This window comes from Pinus tabuliformis, chromosome X (genome assembly GCF_031772625.1).
Source record: "Pinus tabuliformis cultivar Carrire ecotype Pingquan chromosome X, CPIR1, whole genome shotgun sequence".
Classification (NCBI taxonomy): Eukaryota; Viridiplantae; Streptophyta; class Pinopsida; order Pinales; family Pinaceae; genus Pinus; species Pinus tabuliformis.
The window spans coordinates 1524461227-1524481383 of NC_142308.1; the positions used below are offsets into that span (position 1 = coordinate 1524461227).

A 20157-nucleotide genomic window follows, 5' to 3' on the forward strand; every position below is an offset into this window, starting at 1 on the left:
ATTGGGTAGGGTACCAAGTAAGAAAATTAATGTCCCATTGGACCTCTCCTAAGCTTAGGCACAATGATGTCTTATTAGTGTTCTACCCGCAACTCTACTAATATCGACCACCTCATCAAGTAACCAACATTATAAAAGATGTGCAAAACTCTAGTGTTGGTTACATAGCTATCATAAAGAGACCAAGTGAAAAGGAACAAATTTTACAGTTTTTTTGATACCTACAGGTAGGTAGCTGGATGTACAGTTCTTCCCTACATAGAGATCAAAAGACAACTACAACAATTTTTTTTTTTTTTTTTTATTTACTCGAATAACAAAAAAGTCAATATTATCTTCATGCTAATTCTCATCATTTCCCAGCTCAAAAGCTTGGTGTTCTCAACACCTTAGCGACGAGAGCTTTAAGAGTTTCTGATGAAAACCATCTCAATGAAGAGAAAGCACATCTCCTAAGTGTTTTCTTTAATAATGGGTATAATAGACACCAATGTACTAAGGCTTTCCTCAGAGCTAAAAAAGGTCCTAAGGCTAAGAAAGATACCAAGGATCGATTTTTTGGTGTTCATCTTCCTTTTATCCAAGGGACCATTGACAAGATTGCGAGGATCTTAAGGAAGCATAAGGTGCCTTCAACCTTTAGGCCTTTAAATACCATTTGGAACTCCCTTAGTTCTGTAAAAGACCCAGTGGACCCAAAGAATATGAAGGGTGTTGACGTTATTCCATGCTCTTGTGGGACTCCCTGTTGGTGAGACTAGTCGCTCAATTCATCAAATGATTCGTGAGCATGATGCTGACATCAAGCATGACAAGACCCACTCCTCTGCTTTGGTGGAGCATGCAGATAAATCTAAGCATCACATCTGCATTGAGGAGGCCCAAGTTGTTGATAGGGTTAGTCATTTCCATCATCGAAAATTGAGGGAGGCCCTAGAAATTGAAAAAACACCCAATAATATGCATAGAGATGATGGTTGGAATATTAATAGAAGTTGGGTCCCTGTCTTGTCCTCCTAGATTTTAGGCTTGTTTTTGGGATTTATTTTGTTTGTTTATTTATCTATGTAGGTATTGACGTCCTTTTTATAATATCTGTTGTTGATTTATTCTTCATTAGAGTTTATTTTCTTGATCCTTCGTGTTTTTCATGTATTTTATCATCCTATTCATTCTTAACTCCTTTTAGTATTTTTGTTATTTGTTTAATGGGCCTCAGCCCCATATTTTATTGTTGACCTGTTTTATTTATTGATTACTTTTCTATGGATATATATATATATATATATATATATATATATATATAGAACTTCGGCGTAAATCAGATAAAGAGAGACATTTGTCAACGCATTTCGAACCAACTAGTGTGGCTCATCGTCAGGACAAGTTGAAGAAACAGATCTAGCTATGCATGCTAAATAGTCTGAGCAGAGCTTCCAACAGCTATCTTGATCAACGGCTAATTTTGACTCAAGGCCTAAAAAGTCAAAATGATCAATTAACTCGCGTTAATTAAATTATAAAAGAAATAATTATATATGTTGATTCTGTTAATAGTTTAATAAGAATTGGTTAGATTAAGGACCATATATATATATATATATATATATATATATATATATATAATATAAATTATATGTGAGGCAATTCTAGTTAGTTATAGTAACTAAATTTTATTAGAAAAAATATTTATATAAATAAAAATAATAAAAGATAGTTGAAAGGTATAATATAAATAAAATATAAAGGGGGCTAGTTAGTTAAAATAACTAGTAACTTTTAAAAGAGATAATTTAATATGGTGGTAACTTATTGGTCGGTTAAAAAGTTATATATAAATTTAATGTAAATTAATTAGATAAAGGACCTTACTTTATAAAATATTCAGAAGGTAATTAGATATAGTAATTATATAGTATTAATCCTATAATAATAATAATAATAATAATAATTATATATATATATATATATATATATATATATATATAAAAGTAAATAAATAAAAATAAATCAAATAAATGAAAATTAAATAAAAACAAATAAATAAATAGAATAATAAATTAATTAATTAATCAATTAATTAAATAGAGTATAATAATATATTATAGTTCTGATATAGTTAAGATCATATTTATTAAAATCTAACAGGAAGAAGAGTATCTAACAAAAATGAAGGACAGACCCAAACGAAAGCAAAGAAGAGGGGAAAAGGGGGGAGGGGGAGAGAGAGACTAGGATGAAAGGGCGGGGATCCAACATCTACTGATCTTCCAGCCGTCATCTCTATTGAGATTGATTGGCCTTCTTTCAATCTCAATAGCTTCCCTGAATTTACGATGATGGAACTGAGCAACTTTGGCGACAACCCTAGCCTCCTCTATACACACCTGATGCTTGGTCTTTTCTACATGCTCTGCCAAAGTTGAAGACCTGGATCTTCCATGTCTTAGGTCAGCTGCATGTTCGCTAATCCTCTGATGGATGGAGCGCCCTGTCTCCCCAATATAAGGGGTCCCATAAGAACAAGGGATCAAGTAGACACCCTTCATGTCCTTAGGGTTAATGGGATCTTTCACCGATCAGAGGGAATTGCGGATGGTGCTGAGGGGCCTAAAGGTTGAGGGAATCTCATACCTCTTAAGGATCCGAGCAATCTTGTCCGTGGTTCCTTGGACATAGGGAAGATGGACACCTATACGGCGTTCTTTAGGCTCTTTCTTAATTAACGCATTTTTAGAGGCTTTACGGAAAGCCTTCTGACCTAGGCGTCTACTATATCCGTTTTCCACAAAGACATCAAGGAGATGAGATTTCTCCCTATCAAAGCTCTCGCTATCAGAAATCTCGCTATCTTTTTGCTTGTGTATATATTTGTTTTATTTTATTTAATTTTCCATTAATTATTTTTAATTTAGTTTATTTAATTTTCATTAATGATTTTATTTATCAAATGATCTTGTCTCCATTAGGGTCTTGACTTTTTTATTTTTATTTTTTATATTTGACTTCCCTCCTTTAGAGTTTGACTTTTATTTTATTTATTATTATTATTATTATTTCTTTTATTAAATTAATTTAAATATTATTTCTCAAAAACTAGTTGTTTAATATTGCGGTTACTTATTAATATTTGTTTTTAATAAATTAATAAACTAATATTATAATTTAAATATTAATTTTCAAAAGCTAGTAATATGGTTTTAATAAATTAATTTAAATGTTAGTTTTCAAAAACTAGCCGTTTAATATAGCCATTACTTATTAATAATTTTTAATAAATTAATCAACTAATAATATTATTTAAATATTATTTTTCAAAAACTAGTAATATTTATTTTTAATAAATTAATTTAAATATTATTTTTAAAAAACTAGCTGTTTAATATAGCCATTATCTATTAATATTTTTAATAACAAATTATATCATTATTTAAATATTATTTTTCAAAAACTAACCGTTACCTATTAATATTTTTAATAAATTAATGTCATTATTTAAATATTATTTTTCAAAAACTAGCCATTACTTAATAATATTTGTTTTTAACATATTAATAAATTAATATCATAATTTAAAATATTATTGTTCAAATATAGTTTACTTGGAAATTATGTCTCTACATTGCTCTCTATTTAAGCCTTTGCCATGGTTTGCCTCTTCATCTTATGATGAACCACACTTGTTAGTTTGAAACACAAATTTCTCTTATGTGATTTCTACTTAAAACTTTGTTTAATTCATTATGGATCAGGTAAATTCAATATTTCTGTGAAAAAATCCATATTAACAATTACCTTAAAAATACCACTCAACCAAAAATCCCCAAAACACATAAAAGCTACTAAAATGTGCTCTAAGGTAAGGCAAACTCATGTTTTATCATTGTCATAAAAGGTGCTAAAATGTGCTCTTAAGTTAAAGGCAAACTCATGTTTTATCATTGTTTTTGTCAAACTAGAAAGGAAAAAAATTATTTTAATATTCATAAAGCTAAAAATAACTCATAAAGCAGATTGCTTCTTCATTAATGCATTCAACCCTTTTCTTATATAATACCACATCATCAAATAGACAAAGATATACACTACTCTAGGGAAGAGAAGTCGCTTGTGTAAATGCAACGGGGAAACCGTTGATCATTACCTCGAGCTCGAACTTAACATTCAAGGAATGGCATAGAGGGACATGGTAGAGGTCTTAAAGTGTGAAGGGGTTTTATTTATTAATTTGAAAACTTGAATACGGCTCTTGGTGGCCAACTCATTGATCGAGAGTAGAGTGCTGTGTGGTCGATATTTTCATTCGGAAATCCACACACCGAAACGCGATGGCCACAAGTCTCGACGTCTCGACGATAAGTGCTACAATTCAACTCATGATTCGAACTTTCAGTGCATCAATTTAAATTTGATTGGAGAAATAGCAAAATTTTTCGTCTCTGAAGATAAATGGCCCCGGCAATGCCAATTACAGTGCCATCTCTACACTCGTTCTGTTCAAATTTATCACCGGGACACCAAAATTTTTGTCCGCTACACTCGTCCTTAACAAATTCATCACCATTACAGCAGAGCTTTTGTTTTAAAGCCAAGACATTGCCAAAGAAGAAATTACTCCATTACGTCGTGGCCGCAGCCGAGAGTGGAGAGAAGAAGGATGAAGCGAAAAATACATTCAGTCCGTTTAGGTTTGTGACGGACAATCCTTCCAGTAGAGGAGCTATACAATTACCTGATTTACCGGCCGACGATGGGAATGTTGGCCAAATGATAGCTGTAAGTTCCACTGCCATCCATTATTTTCACTATCTATCTATCTATATACACTCTGTCCTCTGTTTAATTATTCCTATATTTGGTTTGGCTTATGCTCGTGTTTTTAGAATTTTTTTACTCTCATTTCTTTCTTTTCAAGGTTTTTTGTTTTCTTTTTATTGAAACTTTATTGTTCTTCTGGCTGATCAAATAATAAAATTAGCAATTGAAGTTGATTTAAGCTTGCATTTTCTCCTAATTTTGCATCTTAACAAAGTCAATAGTAGTTAAATTTTTAATTTTCGCAAATAATGAGACTAACAAAACTCAAGCTTTAAAAAGTAAGAAATCAGCAGTCTTACCTGGCTGTTCAAAGCCTCAGTCACTCCTCTGTTCTTTGAGAAAACTCAATCCAGTCAGGTCGTCCGAGTTTGCCTCGAGTCATATCCGTAATTCCAACTCTTGTCTATGACTCAGAGTCGCAAGTCAAACACAAGCCAAATCTATCTTAGAAACGGTATTGAAGTGCTGTTTCCTAGGCATCTCTCTGCTTAGGGCAGCATTTGTTTGAAAAAAAACAGTCATAGTTTTATTTGCATGGAGGCTTGTGCAGCAGGACATACTGTCAATGCTTATCCTGGTTTATTATTATTTGAGAGATTTCAGCCGATGGTTTTCTAAGTGAATATTTTACTTATCATCAAAGTGAAATATTTTCAGCCAATGCATTTCAAGTGAACACTTACTTATCATCAAGGAAAAAATTAAAATTGAAAATAGGGTTATACACTAAGTGGTAGGGAAGAATATACATAGAAAATAATTGAAGGGTATAGGAGGGAAAGAAGAAATAAAAAAGTTTACAAACATTCGAGGAAAAAGAGACACCAAGGAAATTGAAATTTTAAAATTAAAATGAAAAGGTTTTAGTAAAATAAAATTTCATATTATTATTTTTGGAATTGGGAAGGAGAGATAGAGTCGTTGGAGGTCTGCGGATCTGGAGTTGTGCATGTCGAGGCTCTTTATGAAGGATCTGCTGCTGTTGAGAGGCTTTTGCTGCAAACTTGGGGAGATAGGCTTTTGTTTTCTTTCTCAGTGGGGAGGTTTGGATGTTTTACTCTTGCATGCTGTGAGCAGGGGATCAATCTCGTGTTTCTGTACCGATCCCATTTGGTGAGGGCCATCTTATCCCCTTCCTGTTCAATCGTGCTCTTTGCCAGAAGAATGGGGCTGCTTTTTGCTGGGATTCCAAGGTTTTTATGTGGTTTGATTTGTGGCTTCATTGGCTTTGGGAGGGTTTCCTTGTTTCTGTTGCAGATATGGAGTTGGGTGAAGGATCCCTAGGTGCATTGGCTGAGATGGGCACTTTTGGGGAGTTTTCCATTGTTGATCTTTATGTTTCTGCCTTTCCCCATGATCTTTACCTCCTCAAGTTGCACCATTCCCCTCAGATCGAAGTAGATATGAGGTAAAGACCCTCTCTTTCTTCTCCGACGGGGTCGGTGGGAAGTTTAGAAGACCTGAACCCTGTGAAAGGGTTTTAGGTTTTTGTTAAGACACTCAGAGGGAACTCGATCCAGATCTGGGTTATTGCATTTGATAAATTGTGTTAAAATTGGCAACTAGGGCCAAACTCCATGTGGGTAATCTTATTTATGGCAGCTGATATTTTTCTTGGATCCCTCTCATCGAGAGGTGTAAGATTGATCTAAAGATCATCCGATAGAGGTGTAAGATTGATCTAAAGATCATCCGATTTCGTTAAGTATTCATGGAGTTATAAATTTATTTGTGTTATAAGACAATTCGTCAAGGTCGGCCAACAACCAAATATACCCCACATGTGCTCAACGTTTTAGTATAAAAGGAGATGATTTGATAGTCATTTCTACACACACTTCTATCTTGATTTCTCTCCACTTGTCTTGGGTTTTTGTTAATTTAAGGTATGTTCTATGCTAGAGCAATTTATTTAAATTTCTTTTCCAGATTAGCAATCACATCAGCATAAGTAAACTGCAGATAGAACATAAATATAAATCGCAGAAGACAAGCCAAGACAAGAGGACACAAGATGTGGTGCTAGCCTGGGACAAACCCCAATGTGGGGAACCCTTGATCAATTCTTCTTTTATGTTCTTCAAAGTAAAGCAGAGAAAGCGAAAGAGAGAGATAGTACATTTACAATAGAAGTCAACACTTTGACTTTTGATATCGGCAGAGATTAGTTGAAGACATATTGCTTCAACTGATTCTCTAAGGTGACTCCTTCAGCCATCATAGTGTTGCATCTCGTCCATTTGCTGCAACTTACCATGTAGTACCATCATGCATCATCATGCTGCTCATGATCTCATGCATCATTGAGCTGCCCATACATCATGCTACCCATGATCTCATACATCATGCTGCACATGCATCATGTTGCCCATGATCTCATCTATCATGCTGCCCATGATCTCATATCATCATGCTGCTCATAATGCTGCCCATACATCATGCTTTAGTTCATATACATATCAGCCTTAGCTGCTTGCTATGGCTTGCAGCCTAGCAAAGCAGCGAGGCTATAGTTCCACGCAATCCCATTATTGAGTCAGGGCTGCGTACTTCACACAGCATATTGGTATTCCTCTTGGCAGCTACAGATTTCCTTTGCGGCCAGAACTCTTCGACTGTGGCTAGACACTATTATGACAGCAGCTAGATCCTGGGACCTTTCCATGATTGTATACATCCGCGAATGCGTATAATATGTCTCTTCCACTGTGGCTTCATCCCTTCAAGTATGCCAAGAGCCCAGAACGTATGATAATGCTGCGTTTGACTGCAGCCCAATACATAGATTATGCTAAGTTCATATATAGTCTAACTGCTTGTAGATCTTTGCCCCGTGTTAGGGCATCACGTTGACTATATAAATCAGTGTTGATAATATCGGCGATATATCGCCGAATATCGGAAATATCGCGATATTTTCGGCGAGCCGATATATCGCCGAGAAAATATCGCGATATTTTCGGCTCCAGCCGAAAATATCGCGCGATTTCCGAAATATCGGCGATATTTTCGAAAATATCGCGCGACGATATAAAATATCGTCGGGCGTGTTTTTCCGTGGCTACAAAAAATGAAAATTGGTTTTTTTCTTCTTCATTTCTGTTTCTGAGTGTTGGAGAAGAAAGGGAAAGAGTTTTGTGGTGCTTGTCAAGGAGGGTTTGAAGATCAAACGACGATTATCACCACCAATTAAGATTTTTTTGTGGATCAAAGATTGAAGAATAGTGAGACAAACTTCATTTCTTCCATTAGCAGGTATGTTCTTAAAAACCCCTATGTTAATGATTTTTTCATAGATTTAGGGTTATGCTTGCTTGCCTCTTTGCCTACCAACATTTTGTTTCTTTGTTTTTTTCCATTTGCTATGATTTTCATGCCCATGAACCAATGCAAGGGTTTTCTCCATATTTGGACAGCAAACTTCATTTTTTTTTTCAACTTTCTTATGCACCCTCTTATTGCCATTTTTCATTCACATTGCAAAATGCAAATAATGTAGTAATTTTTTTTAAATGAGGTTGTTATTACTTATTATTTTTTCATTTTGTGTTGGGGGTTTAATGCCAATTTTTTGTTTTTTTTGTGCCCTAGGTTTGAATTAGTTCACTACAAATGTCAAATATGCCAAAAGCCTTGGACCCATTTTGGGAGTATGGGGAGGTTGTTGGTGGGGCAAATCAGGCATATATATCATGCAACTTGTGTGGGACCAAGATGTCAGGAGGGATTACATGATTGAAATACCATCTGGCTAAACTCTCTGCATATGATGCAGATGTGATGCCTTGTATGGTTTCTAGTGCAGAGGTTATACAGAAAACTCGTGAAGCAATTGCTGAACAAGACAGAAAGAACGCTGCTAGGGAGAGGCCAATGGTCTCAGATAGATAGCTGCTAGTTTTATTTGTTTTGCAACTTTTGCTACATATAAGTTTATAACTCATGATGATGAAATACTTTTAAAGTTTTATATATGTGATGTTGTTTTGTTTGAGTCCTTGATTGGACAATTATCACTTTCAGGGATCAACAGGATATGTGACATTGTGATGTTATTTTGTTTGAGTCCTTGATTGGACAATTATCAATTTATCACTATCAGGGATCAGCAGGATATGTGATGTTATTTTGTTTGAGTCCTTGATTGGACAATTATCAGGGATCAGCAGGATTTGGTATCGCCTTTGAAGTTTGATGTATCATTTCTATTTGACATCATATATATCAATGCCTTCTTCATATTTATGTGCCAATGTGTTTAGTTCATGTTGTTATTGCTTTATATGTTTAGAAATCTGAAAAAAATGAATATATTATGCATTTTTTATGCTTGCCGATATTTGCCGATATTTTCGCCGATATTGCCAATAAGATATTTTCTGGACCCTCGCCGATATTTTCCCGATACCGATATTATCAACACTGATATAAATGTCATGTATAACCAGTATATGAACGTAACCATGAACACCATATAAATGTGTCTCCATTATCTGCGTGTAAGTATCACCAGGACCTGTGCATCAATGACCAGAGTATAAGGTTTCCTGTTAAGTTATGGTATGTTCTATGCTTATAACAAGTTACTTCTTTTTCTTATTACATTCCACAGATTAGCAATCACATGTACATAGAGTAAAGTGCAGATAGAACATTAAACGATCGACAGAAAACAAGCCAAGACAAGAGACACAAGATGTGGCGGCTAGCCAAGGACAAACCCCACAATGTGTGGGGAAACCCTTTGATCAAATCTTCTTTTATCTTCAATAATTCAGCAGAGAGAAATAGTACAATAAATCTGATTTATATCAACAGTAGAAAACCCTAGATTAGTAGCATCAGCATTAGTGACTTCATCATCAAAACTAGGGCAGTCGATATCTCATAAACCGATCGTCGGATCGGCTTGATTCCACCACCAAAAGTTGCAGCCTTCAGAGGAGGTTCAGATGAACCTACAACGCAGATTAGAAGAGGAGATCTTCTGGTCCACGCAGGTCAAACTTCACTTCTGCAGTTGCAGCTTCAGTTTCAGCAGCTTCCTTCAAACTAGGGCAGTCGATATCTCGTAAACCGTCTGTCAGATCAACTTGATTCCACCACCAAAAGTTGTAGCCTTCAAAGGTGGTTCAGATGAACCTACATCGCAGATCAGAAGAGGAGGTTTGATGGTCCACACTGGTCAAAGTTTGGATTTGTAGTTGCAGCTTTAGTTTCAGCAGCTTCCAGCTTCACATGTGTGAGAGAGAGACCCTTTTCTGCGCAGTAGAGAAGAGACTCTTTTCTGCGCAGTAGAGAGAGAGAGAGAGAGAGATGTGATGAGATGAGTGAGTGCAAATGAGGAAAATTCCTCCTATATTTATACACAACTGTTGATGTTTGAATAAATGCATCTGTTGGACTTCTGAGCCTACATGAGTTGTAGGTCGGCTTGATAATAATTCCATAATCAAAATAAATTCATATGTCGATGAATACTTATCGGAATCGAATGATATTTAGATCAATCCTACACTTCTCGACGAGAGGAATCTAATGAACATATTAGTAGCCATGAATAAGATGACCAACATGAAGTTTGGCCCTAGTTGCCAATTTTAACACTCCCTCTCAGCTAGGGAGAACTTCATCTGCAATCTGTTTGTCGGTCGCTACTATTCATCCATCAAATGCACTGCCCTGTACAGCTTGACCCTTGCCCTGCTCTGCTTTATTTTGCCTGTTCTGCTTTGTCTTGTTCTACCCTATATTGATTTGTACAGCTCTGATCTGTTATGCTCTGCTCTGCTTTGTTCTGTTCTTCTCTGCTTTTGTCCGAATTATGAAGAAGAAGAAATGAGCGAGGATGTATCATACTAACTCAAAGTCAGTCTCAGAGTATGTACCACTGGTCCCAGACCAGTCTCAACCAACCCGAAGTTAATGTCATATTGAGTACAACTCCTACCATTGGTCCCAGACTAGTAACATCCTCCACTGGCTCAAAGTCAGTCTCAGAGTGCGTACCACTGGTCCCAGACCAGTAACAACCGACCCGAAGTTAGTGTCATAGAATGTACCACTCCTACCACTGGTTCCAGACCAGTATCATTGATCTCAGATCAATGGAGGTCATCCTAACGTAGGGAGTACGGTAGATACAACGATGCATCCATCGGTACTACTGTGGTCCCTAGCTTCATTTCCCTGCACATTGATCAGATGAGAGGTACTTCTCATGAGTTCCAGACTGCATGGGTAGGATGCCTTGACAGGAGAACTAATCAATCCTGTCCTCACTGGAGAACGCATCAATCCTGCTACAATTGCCATGGAGAACACATCAATCCAGGCCTCACAGGAGAACACATTGATCCTGCTACAATCGCCATGGAGAACACATCAATCCAGGCCTCACAGGAGAACACATCAATCCTGCTACAATCGCCATGGAGAACACATCAATCCAGGCCTCACAAGAGAACACATCAATCCCGCTACAAGCGCCATGGAGAACACATCAATCCAGGCCTCACAGGAGAACTAATCATCCTGCTACATAGGAGATCGAATCATCCTGTTCCACAAGAGAGCGAATCATCTTGTCCCACAAGAGAGCGAATCATCTTGTTCTAGTGCGCACCACCAGGGGAGGGTGAGTCACCCTGTGGTCATATGTTGCTCCAGTAAGAACTGCAAGCCCTCAGAGCTCCTAGAGCTCAATGTATGCAACATGCAGGACCCTTGTACAAGGGTTTCTTGACGACTCCAAGTCGTTTGGGAAAATCATAGATTAGATCTTTCCTTGGGGCTTTGACAAGGTGTATCGACCTGTACAACATCTTAATGCGATGGAGCCTCCTTGCTCATCGACTTACCATATCCCAGATGATGTCTATCTGCTGGAGCAATCGACGAATACGAGATTCCTCAATAATCGAATCCCACCTCTGGTTGTTACAGAGAATCACAGTGGTATGTGTTCAAACAGCTCACTGAAGAGCTTCCCCAACCAGGCAGCTTCATACGAGATCATACTCGTAGATATGTATCTGGTCTCGGCGGTGCTTATGGCAACCGACTTCTGCTTCCTGCTCATCCATTATATCGAAGCAGAATCCAAATAGAAACAACACTAAAAGTGCTCCAGTGATCCTCCACACTACCTGCCTAATCAACATTCAAATAATCATGCAGTTTCATATTTCCGGTAGTGTATCTCAATCCATGAGAGATTGTGTCCTGAAGACATCTCAGAAGATTCTTGGCACCAATCTAGTGAGGCTCAATCAAATATGAGCTCACAATGCTAACTGAAAAACATATGTTCAGACAAAGGTTCACCAAGAACATCAACGCGAATGAGTTTTTTTTTGAAACTTAGAGGCATTTCCCAAATCTGGTCCGACATCACTACCATATAACTTTTGAAATTTAAGATCCTCGAGGTAGTCATAGGCTTGCAGTCTATCATACCAAATCTTTTCAGAATCTTCACCACATATTTTCCTTGAGATAGGAAAATTTCCCTTGGCTTCTGCCACACTTCAAGTCCTTGGCTATTCATTTCAAATTCAGAAGCCAACTCCCTCTTACATTTGCGAATGAGAGGGTATGCACATGTTAGAAAGAGGTCATCCACATACAACACCAGTATGAGAGGCTTGTCATCTTCAACCTTAAGGTAAAGGTTAGGATTGGCTTCACTCCTAGTGAATCCCAGCTTCATCAGGTAGCTATTGATCCTTTCATACCATGCTCGGGGTGCTTTCTTCAGCCCATAGAGAGCCTTCTTCAACCTGCATACATGAGATTTTCAATCATAAATCTCAAATCCTTCGGGTTGCTCCACATAGACCTCTTCTTTGATCGAACCGCGCAAGAACACGGTCTTGACATCCATCTGATATAGGTTCCATCTTTGTGAAGCCACAAGGGCTGTGATCAAGCGGATGGTCGTATATCTGGCAACAAGTGCAAATATCATAGTCTATACTTTCCTTATTGGAGAAACCACGAGCAACAAAACGAGCCTTATACTATTCCATACTTTCATCTGCTGCAACTTTATCTTGTAAAGCCATTTTGAAGTAACAATTGTCTTGTCCTGGGGTCTGGGAACTACTTCCCAGACATCATTCTCCATAATAGACTCTTATTCTTTGGTCATAGTATCCTACCAAGACAAGAGACACAAGATGTGGCGGCTAGCCAAGGACAAACCCCACAATGTGTGGGGAAACCCTTTGATCAAATCTTCTTTTATCTTCAATAATTTAACAGAGAGAAATAGTACAATAAATCTGATTTATATCAACAGTAGCAAACCTTAGATCAGCAGCATCAGCATTAGCGACTTCATCATCAAAACTAGGGTAGTCGATATCTCACAAATCGACTGTCAGATCGGCTTGATTCCACCACCAAAAGTTGCAACCTTTAGAGGTTCAGATGAACCTACAACGCAGATCAGAAGAGGAGATCTTCTGGTCCACGTAGGTCAAACTTCACTTCTGCAGTTGCAGCTTCAGTTTCAGCAGCTTCCTTCAAACTAGGGCAGTCGATATCTCGCAAATCGTCTGTCGGATCGACTTGATTCCACCACCAAAAGTTGTAGCTGTCAGAGGAGGTTCAGATGAACCTACATCGTAGATCAGAAGAGGAGGTTTGATGGTCCACGCTGGTCAAAGTTTGGATTTGCAGTTGCAGCTTCAGTTTCAGCAGCTTTCAACTTCACATGTGTGAGAGAGAGACCCTTTTCTGCGCAGTAGAGAAGAGACTCTTTTCTGCGCAGTATAGAGAGAGATGTGATGAGATGAGTGAGTGCAAATGAGGAAAAGTCCTCCTGTATTTATACACAACTGTTGATATTTGAATAGATGCGATTGTTGGGCTTCTGAGCCTACATGAGTTGTAGGTCGGCTTGATAATAATTCCATAATCAAAGTAAATTCATATCTCCATGAATACTTATCGGAATCGGATGATCTTTAAATCAATCCTACACCTCTCCACGAGAGGAATCTAATGAACACATTATCAGCGATGAATAAGATGATCCACATGAAGTTTGGCCCTAGTTGCCAATTTTAACATTTCCTAGACAGCTTTTTGAGGCCTCACTTTGACAGCAAATTAGGGCATCCATTGACTGCGTCTAGAGCTGCTTGGAACAACGTACTAGAGCCTACATTTCTGTGTAGAATCCTCATCATGAACTATGTATAGGTTTCCATGATGATTGTAAGAATGTCTTCCCTTACTGCGGCTAGGAGACTCCATTACAGAACATCGTTCAGATGTGTTAGGGCTTCTTGAACAACGTGTAGGCTAGGGCATCATCTAACTAGGCCAGCGTATTCTTTTTGTGTCTCTCCTTCTCCAAAAACCCAAGATGTGGAGAGGAGATCACCTCAAGAATGTGTGTCCAGATGACTTCAAGTCCTTGCCAATTTATACTAAAATGTAGATGATGAATAGGCATGACTATTGCGCTTCTGAGTCTACACAAGTTGCTGGTCGGCTTGATAATAATTCCATAATCAAAATAAATTCATATCTCCATAAATACATATCGGAATTAGATGATCTTTAGATCAATCCTACACCTCTCGACGAGAGGGATCCAATAAAAATATCAGCTGCCATAAATAAGCTGACCCACATGGAGTTTGGCCCTAGTTTCCAATTTTAACAGTTTTAGTGGAAGAGAAATCTAGGAGTGGTAACCCTAGACGTTGGAGGAATGAGGCTGCCCTAGCTACAGTCAAGAAGAAGAAATACGCTGCCCTAATCTAGAAGATGCAGTCATGAAGAGAAGCCCTAATGATATAAAGAAGGAGCCCTAACCTATACACTGGTCTCTACGCAAGTCTAGAAGGAGGCCTACAACCTTAGATGCAGATGGAAGGCAGCCCTAACGTAGACCTAAAAGGCTGCCCTAAACGCTGGTCTAATTCAGCGCTAACCGTAGTCAAACAAGAGTCTTAGCCGCAACATGAAGGGTCAAAGGGACAGCGTGTAGGCTGCCCTAGACAACATGAAGGGCTGTGTAAGTTGCACTCTTTTCAAGGACTGTTGCCAAGTTTAGAGGTGATTGTTGGGGTACTATTGATGCCCTAACTAGAGTTGTAGAACTACAACAATGCACCAACATTCAAGTATAAGTATGAGGATAATTTGATGATGAGAGTGTTGTTAGAAGAATTAGTGTAAGCATGTACAACTTGGCAAGCATGGCTGGTCAACATGGCAAGTATAGCAAGCTCTGACGGGACAGCAGTTGTGACATGGCAAAAAAGGTACATGGGGCTGCAAACTCATTGGACAACAACATGTTGGGACAACAACATGTTAGGGCAGTAGCATGTTGGGACAACACAATGATTAGGACAACTATGAAATTGTGTAGCAGTGGCACAATAGGATAGCAACAACAACAAGTACATGGTGGTTGTACATAGTGGTATGGTACATGGAACAACTGTATTTAGTGCAACAAGTTCATGGTGCTGCAATAGTATGGTACATCGGACAACAACAACAACAAGGTGTAGCAACCATAGTGCTGCAAGCACATTGGGACAACAGTATAGTACTTGGTGCAGCAAGTACAAAAAGTTGCAATGGTGCAGCAAGCACATGGGTGACAGCATGGTGCAGTAGTGCTAAACACTAGGTCAATAGTAGTGTTGCACTAATCGCAATTATATCGTAAAATAATGATTTTTTTAAATCGGCGATATTATCGACCGATTAATACACATTTTTTTCGGCGATTTTTTCATAAAAATCGCGATTTGACCTCAATTAATCATTGGCCTTACCAACAGCGGGTTATATAACAAAAAAACGTGATTTTTTTAATTCATTTGCACAGTAGAGAGTGGCACGTCGACAACGACGGGGTTTTGGAGTGACCTCTTTGGTCGTTTGGGAGCTAAATCTGCTGATTGGAGGAGAAAAACAGAGTGAGAGCTAAGGAGGAGACGAATTTTCTCCTATGTCAGGGGGGTGTACAAATTGAAGTATCGCCTTGCACAAATCACTGGATTTGATGTAGGGCCTTGCACAAAGACAAATTCTGAAATCATCCGAAAAGCCATGAGATCATTGGAAAATTTAGAGCACAATAGAGAGGCCAAAGTAGAAATGAAGAAGCAACTAACAAAGTTAGGTGAACAAGGAAGTGGCACTAGTTCTACTACAGCATCAACCAACCCTATAGCTGCCTTATCATTTTTTGTTCCGAGAACCACGCCTGGTTCACAGACATCTATCACTTCAATGATTAAAAAAACTGAGAAAGAACAAGCTGACAAGTTGCTGGCCAAATTTCTCCTTTGGAATGATATTCCTTGCAACTTTGTAAGGAATAATCCATTTTTCCAGCCTGTTGTTGATGCTATTGCAATTGTTGGCCCAGGGTACAAAATCCCTTCTTATCATGACTTTAGAGGCTGGATTCTTCAAAATGAAAAGGTTGACTGCACCAAAAGATTGGAGGAGTTTATGGAATCATGGACACAAACAGGATGCACTGTGATGTCAGATGGTTGGACTGACCAAAAGGGGACAACCTTTATAAACTTCTTGGTTAGTTGTCCCAAGAGGACTATGTTTATGAAATCTGTTGATGCATCTGCGCATATCAAAGATGCAAAAACTTTATGTGATTTGTTGGATGTGTTTATTTTGGAGGTGGGTGCAGAACATTTTGTCCAAGTCATAACGAACAATGCTGCAAATTATGTTGCTGCTGGCAGGATGCTTATGGAGAGGCATCCTACATTTTTTTGGACACCTTGTGCTGCATATTGTATTGATTTGATGTTGGAGGACACAGGGAAAATTTCCTTTGTCAAAGGTATTGTTGAGTCATCAAAAAGCATTACAAAATTTATATATAATCATACATCTGTGCTTAGCTTGATGAGAAAATTCACCAACAACAAAGATTTGGTGCCCCCCGCCATTACACGGTTTGCCATCAGTTTCATATCTCTTTAATCCCTCTTGAATTCTATGTGGGATGTGAAGAGAATGTTTCTTTCAGAGGAGTGGCGTGCTTTGACAATGAGCCGCAAACCAGAGGGAGAGGCCATATGCAGACTAGTTTCATACCAGGAATACTTCTGGGCGGGAGTACAGGAGGTGTGCACCGTTACTGAACCTTTGGTAAAGGTTCTTCGATTAGTTGATAGTGACAAGTGCGCAATGGGCTATTTGTATGAGGCCATGGACAGGGCGAAAGAATCCAATCATGCCTACTATGATGATAAGGGAGATGAGGGGTTTCAGAGACAACTCCTATGGGGAGTGATTGATGAACGATGGAACAACACACTCCATCGTCCCATTCATGCTGTTGGGATCTACCTGAACCCCGCATTTTCTTACGCATGTGGGTTCATATTTGATGCTGAGATCATGGATGGATTCTTAACCTATGTTCAAAGGATGGCACGATCTCCAACAGAACGTACAGAAATCTCCAAAGAAATTGAGACATACAAGATGGCAGGTGGCACATTTGGCTTTGACATGGTTGTGACTGATAGGACGACTAAAATGCTAGGTATTTTTTAGTTTGTTTCAAATTTCCTTGTCTCTTCAAGTTCATAACTTCATACTTTGATTCAACTTTCAAATTTCATTTTTTCTTATGTTTATTTAAAATTTTATTTGTAATTTTGTTGTAGATGCATGGTGGAGAATGTATGGTGCCAGGGTACGCCTTCTGCAAAAGCTTGCTATTCGAATCCTCAGCCAAACATGTAGCTCCTCAGGATGTGAGCGCAACTGGAGTGTATTTGAAAAAATACACAACAAGAAGTGCAACAGGTTAACACTTAAAACTATGTTGCAGGAAACGTAGGGCAAGGGGGCGTTTCTGTACGGAAACGGGTACGAAACGCTGAAACGCGTATGGTACAGCCCTGAAATGCGTTTCAGGCCGTACTGCCACGTTTCACGAAACTGAAACATGGCCAGTACGGCCTGAAACGCGTTTCAGGGCCGTACGACTCACGTTTCAACTTTTTACTTGTGTTTTTTTTTTTTTTAAATTTGTTTTCTAATTTATTTTTAGGTTATCCTAGTGACTTCTAGTTGCTTCTAGATGCCTGTCTAAAGTTATAAAAGTGAACTTTTGCCCTAGTGTTGATATGCAGTTCATGGTAATGTTAAATTCTTAAAGTAAAAGTGATATTCTCCTTTATTTTTCATTTTCATCTTTTTACTTAAATTTTTAACATTACCATGAAATGACTCAGGATGTTTGAGAGTGGTTTTGCCCTCATTGGATTTCATATGGAGAAAGTAGAATTTTAGATCTCACTCAAAATCCAGTAGACTTATCTTTTTTTCAGGATTTCAGGATTGGGGGGATTGCAATGTTTCCATTGGATTTTATCATGTACTAGGGTGTGGAACTTGTATTTAATCAAGAGAACCAAGCCCTCTATGCAGGGGAGACTCCCAATAATGAAGAGCATGTGGGGTACTAGGGTATGAAACTTTTATTTAATCAAGAGCACTTGTAGAAATTTCTCATTTCCCACCCCGGTTTTCAGTTTCTCCTTATTTCTCTCATATAGTTAAATGCCTTTTCCCATAACCATACATTTAACAAGCTGGAAAAAATAAATTTGCTGAAAACACAAATTCTGGAAATTTTACAGAATGCTGGAAATTGCAGAAATAAAAATCAGCAGTAATAAACAGCCATTAAAACACATTTAAACACTGAGATTTTTGGTCAATGTGACCCTGGAAAAACCCCTGACAACTCTTGGGGAAAACCAGTTTGAGAACTCTTCTTTATTTCTGGAAAATGCCTTTTTCACAGTGAGAAATATTCAGCAAAAAAATCAGCGAGCAAATTTACAACTTATCTCTTTTCCATGTCTCACAGCAAACTGCTCCTCGATTTTTGTGCAAACCACTCCTCGAAAATCGTGCCAAAATGCCTTTCACTGTGTGCTGAACCAGCCGTACAAATCTGCTCAACTGCTGCCTTGGAATGTGTGCCAAGCTGCTGTCTCCTTCTCCTCCCTGCTCAGAAATCTCTCTTGCTCTCTTGCTCTCCTTCTCCCAATCTGCTCATGAAAGAATGAATGACCTTTTCCTCCTTTTCCTCCTTTAATCTAACCCCAAGTGACTTTTGGGTGATCCTTAAATCCAATGGCTGAAATAGATTGAGATCTAAGGCTGAGATTAAATGCTCATTTAAATCTCACTTTTTATTTTTTAATTCACCCCAATTTAATAAAGACCCACTTAGTCATTTATTTCCAAAGTCACTTTTCCTTTCTAATTTTTCATTGACTTTATAAAAGTCACTTTAAAATTAGACTTAATAACTTTATCACTTAAAGTCACTTTTAAATTAGATTTAGCTTTATAAAATTATAAAGTCACTTTAGGAGAAAAATTAAATTCTTTTGGACACTTTTCCCTAGGCCAAAGATCAAACCCTAAGGGAACCACTTGTCCTCCGGTACCAAATTTCAACACTCCCTCTTACCGAGGAAGGTGTTCCTCACCACACCCATCTTGTCTCTGAAGTAGACATGCTTGCCCCGTGGTAAGGCTTTGGTAAGAATATCTGCAACCTGCTCATCAGTGGAAATATACTCAAGCTTCACAACTCCCTTCTGAACATAGTCTTTGATGAAATGATATCTGATCCCGATATGCTTTGACCTGTCATGAAAAACTGGATTCTCCGTGAGTTTAATGCAACTCTGATTATCACAGTAAATCACTGAAGGTCTCAACGGCTGACCAAATAAGTCAAACAACATCTTGCGAAGCCAGATAGCCTCACAACTAGCTAGACTAGCTGCCATATACTCTGCTTCCGCTGAACTCAGTGCTACTGACTGCTGCTTCCGGCTGAACCATGACACTACTGCTGAACCTAACCCAAAACAGCACCCTGAAGTGCTCTTCCTATCAGAAGCACAACCTGCCCAATCAGAATCAGTGTATCCTGCCAATATCACTCCATCTCCCTGCCTGTAGTCCAGACCATAATCCACTGTCCCCTGCAAGTATCGCAAAATGTGTTTTGCAGCCACCCAGTGAACCTTCCTAGGCTCACACATAAACTGACTCATCGTGTTGACTGCAAAACAGATATCTGGTCTAGTGTTGACCAAATACATCAAGGAACCAATCAGCTGCCTGTACAATGTGGGATCCACCAACTCGGAATCCGAAGCATGAAGCTTCTTCCAGTTGGTGATCATCGGTGTCGACATGGGTCTACAATCCTCCATGTGGAATCTGCTAAGGATGTCCACAATATACTTCCCCTGCCCCAGGAAGAAATGCCCCTCCTCCTGCCACACC

At 38.4% G+C, this 20157-nt stretch overlaps 1 protein-coding gene across 2 annotated transcripts in view; it reads left to right on the forward strand.

Annotated features, from left to right (window-relative positions):
• Positions 1 to 4189: 4189 nt before the first annotated feature.
• Positions 4190 to 20157, forward strand: part of LOC149145850 (alpha/beta-Hydrolases superfamily protein) — a 456412-nt gene continuing 440444 nt past the window's right edge. The window contains exon 1 of one of the 2 annotated variants that reach the window (XM_089449105.1): positions 4190 to 4776. In XM_089449105.1, coding sequence (XP_089305231.1) covers positions 4450 to 4776 — 327 coding nt within the window. In that variant the 5' untranslated portion in view covers positions 4190 to 4449. The remainder of the gene's footprint in view (positions 4777 to 20157) is intronic. The other variant, XM_089449104.1, reaches the window with a different exon arrangement.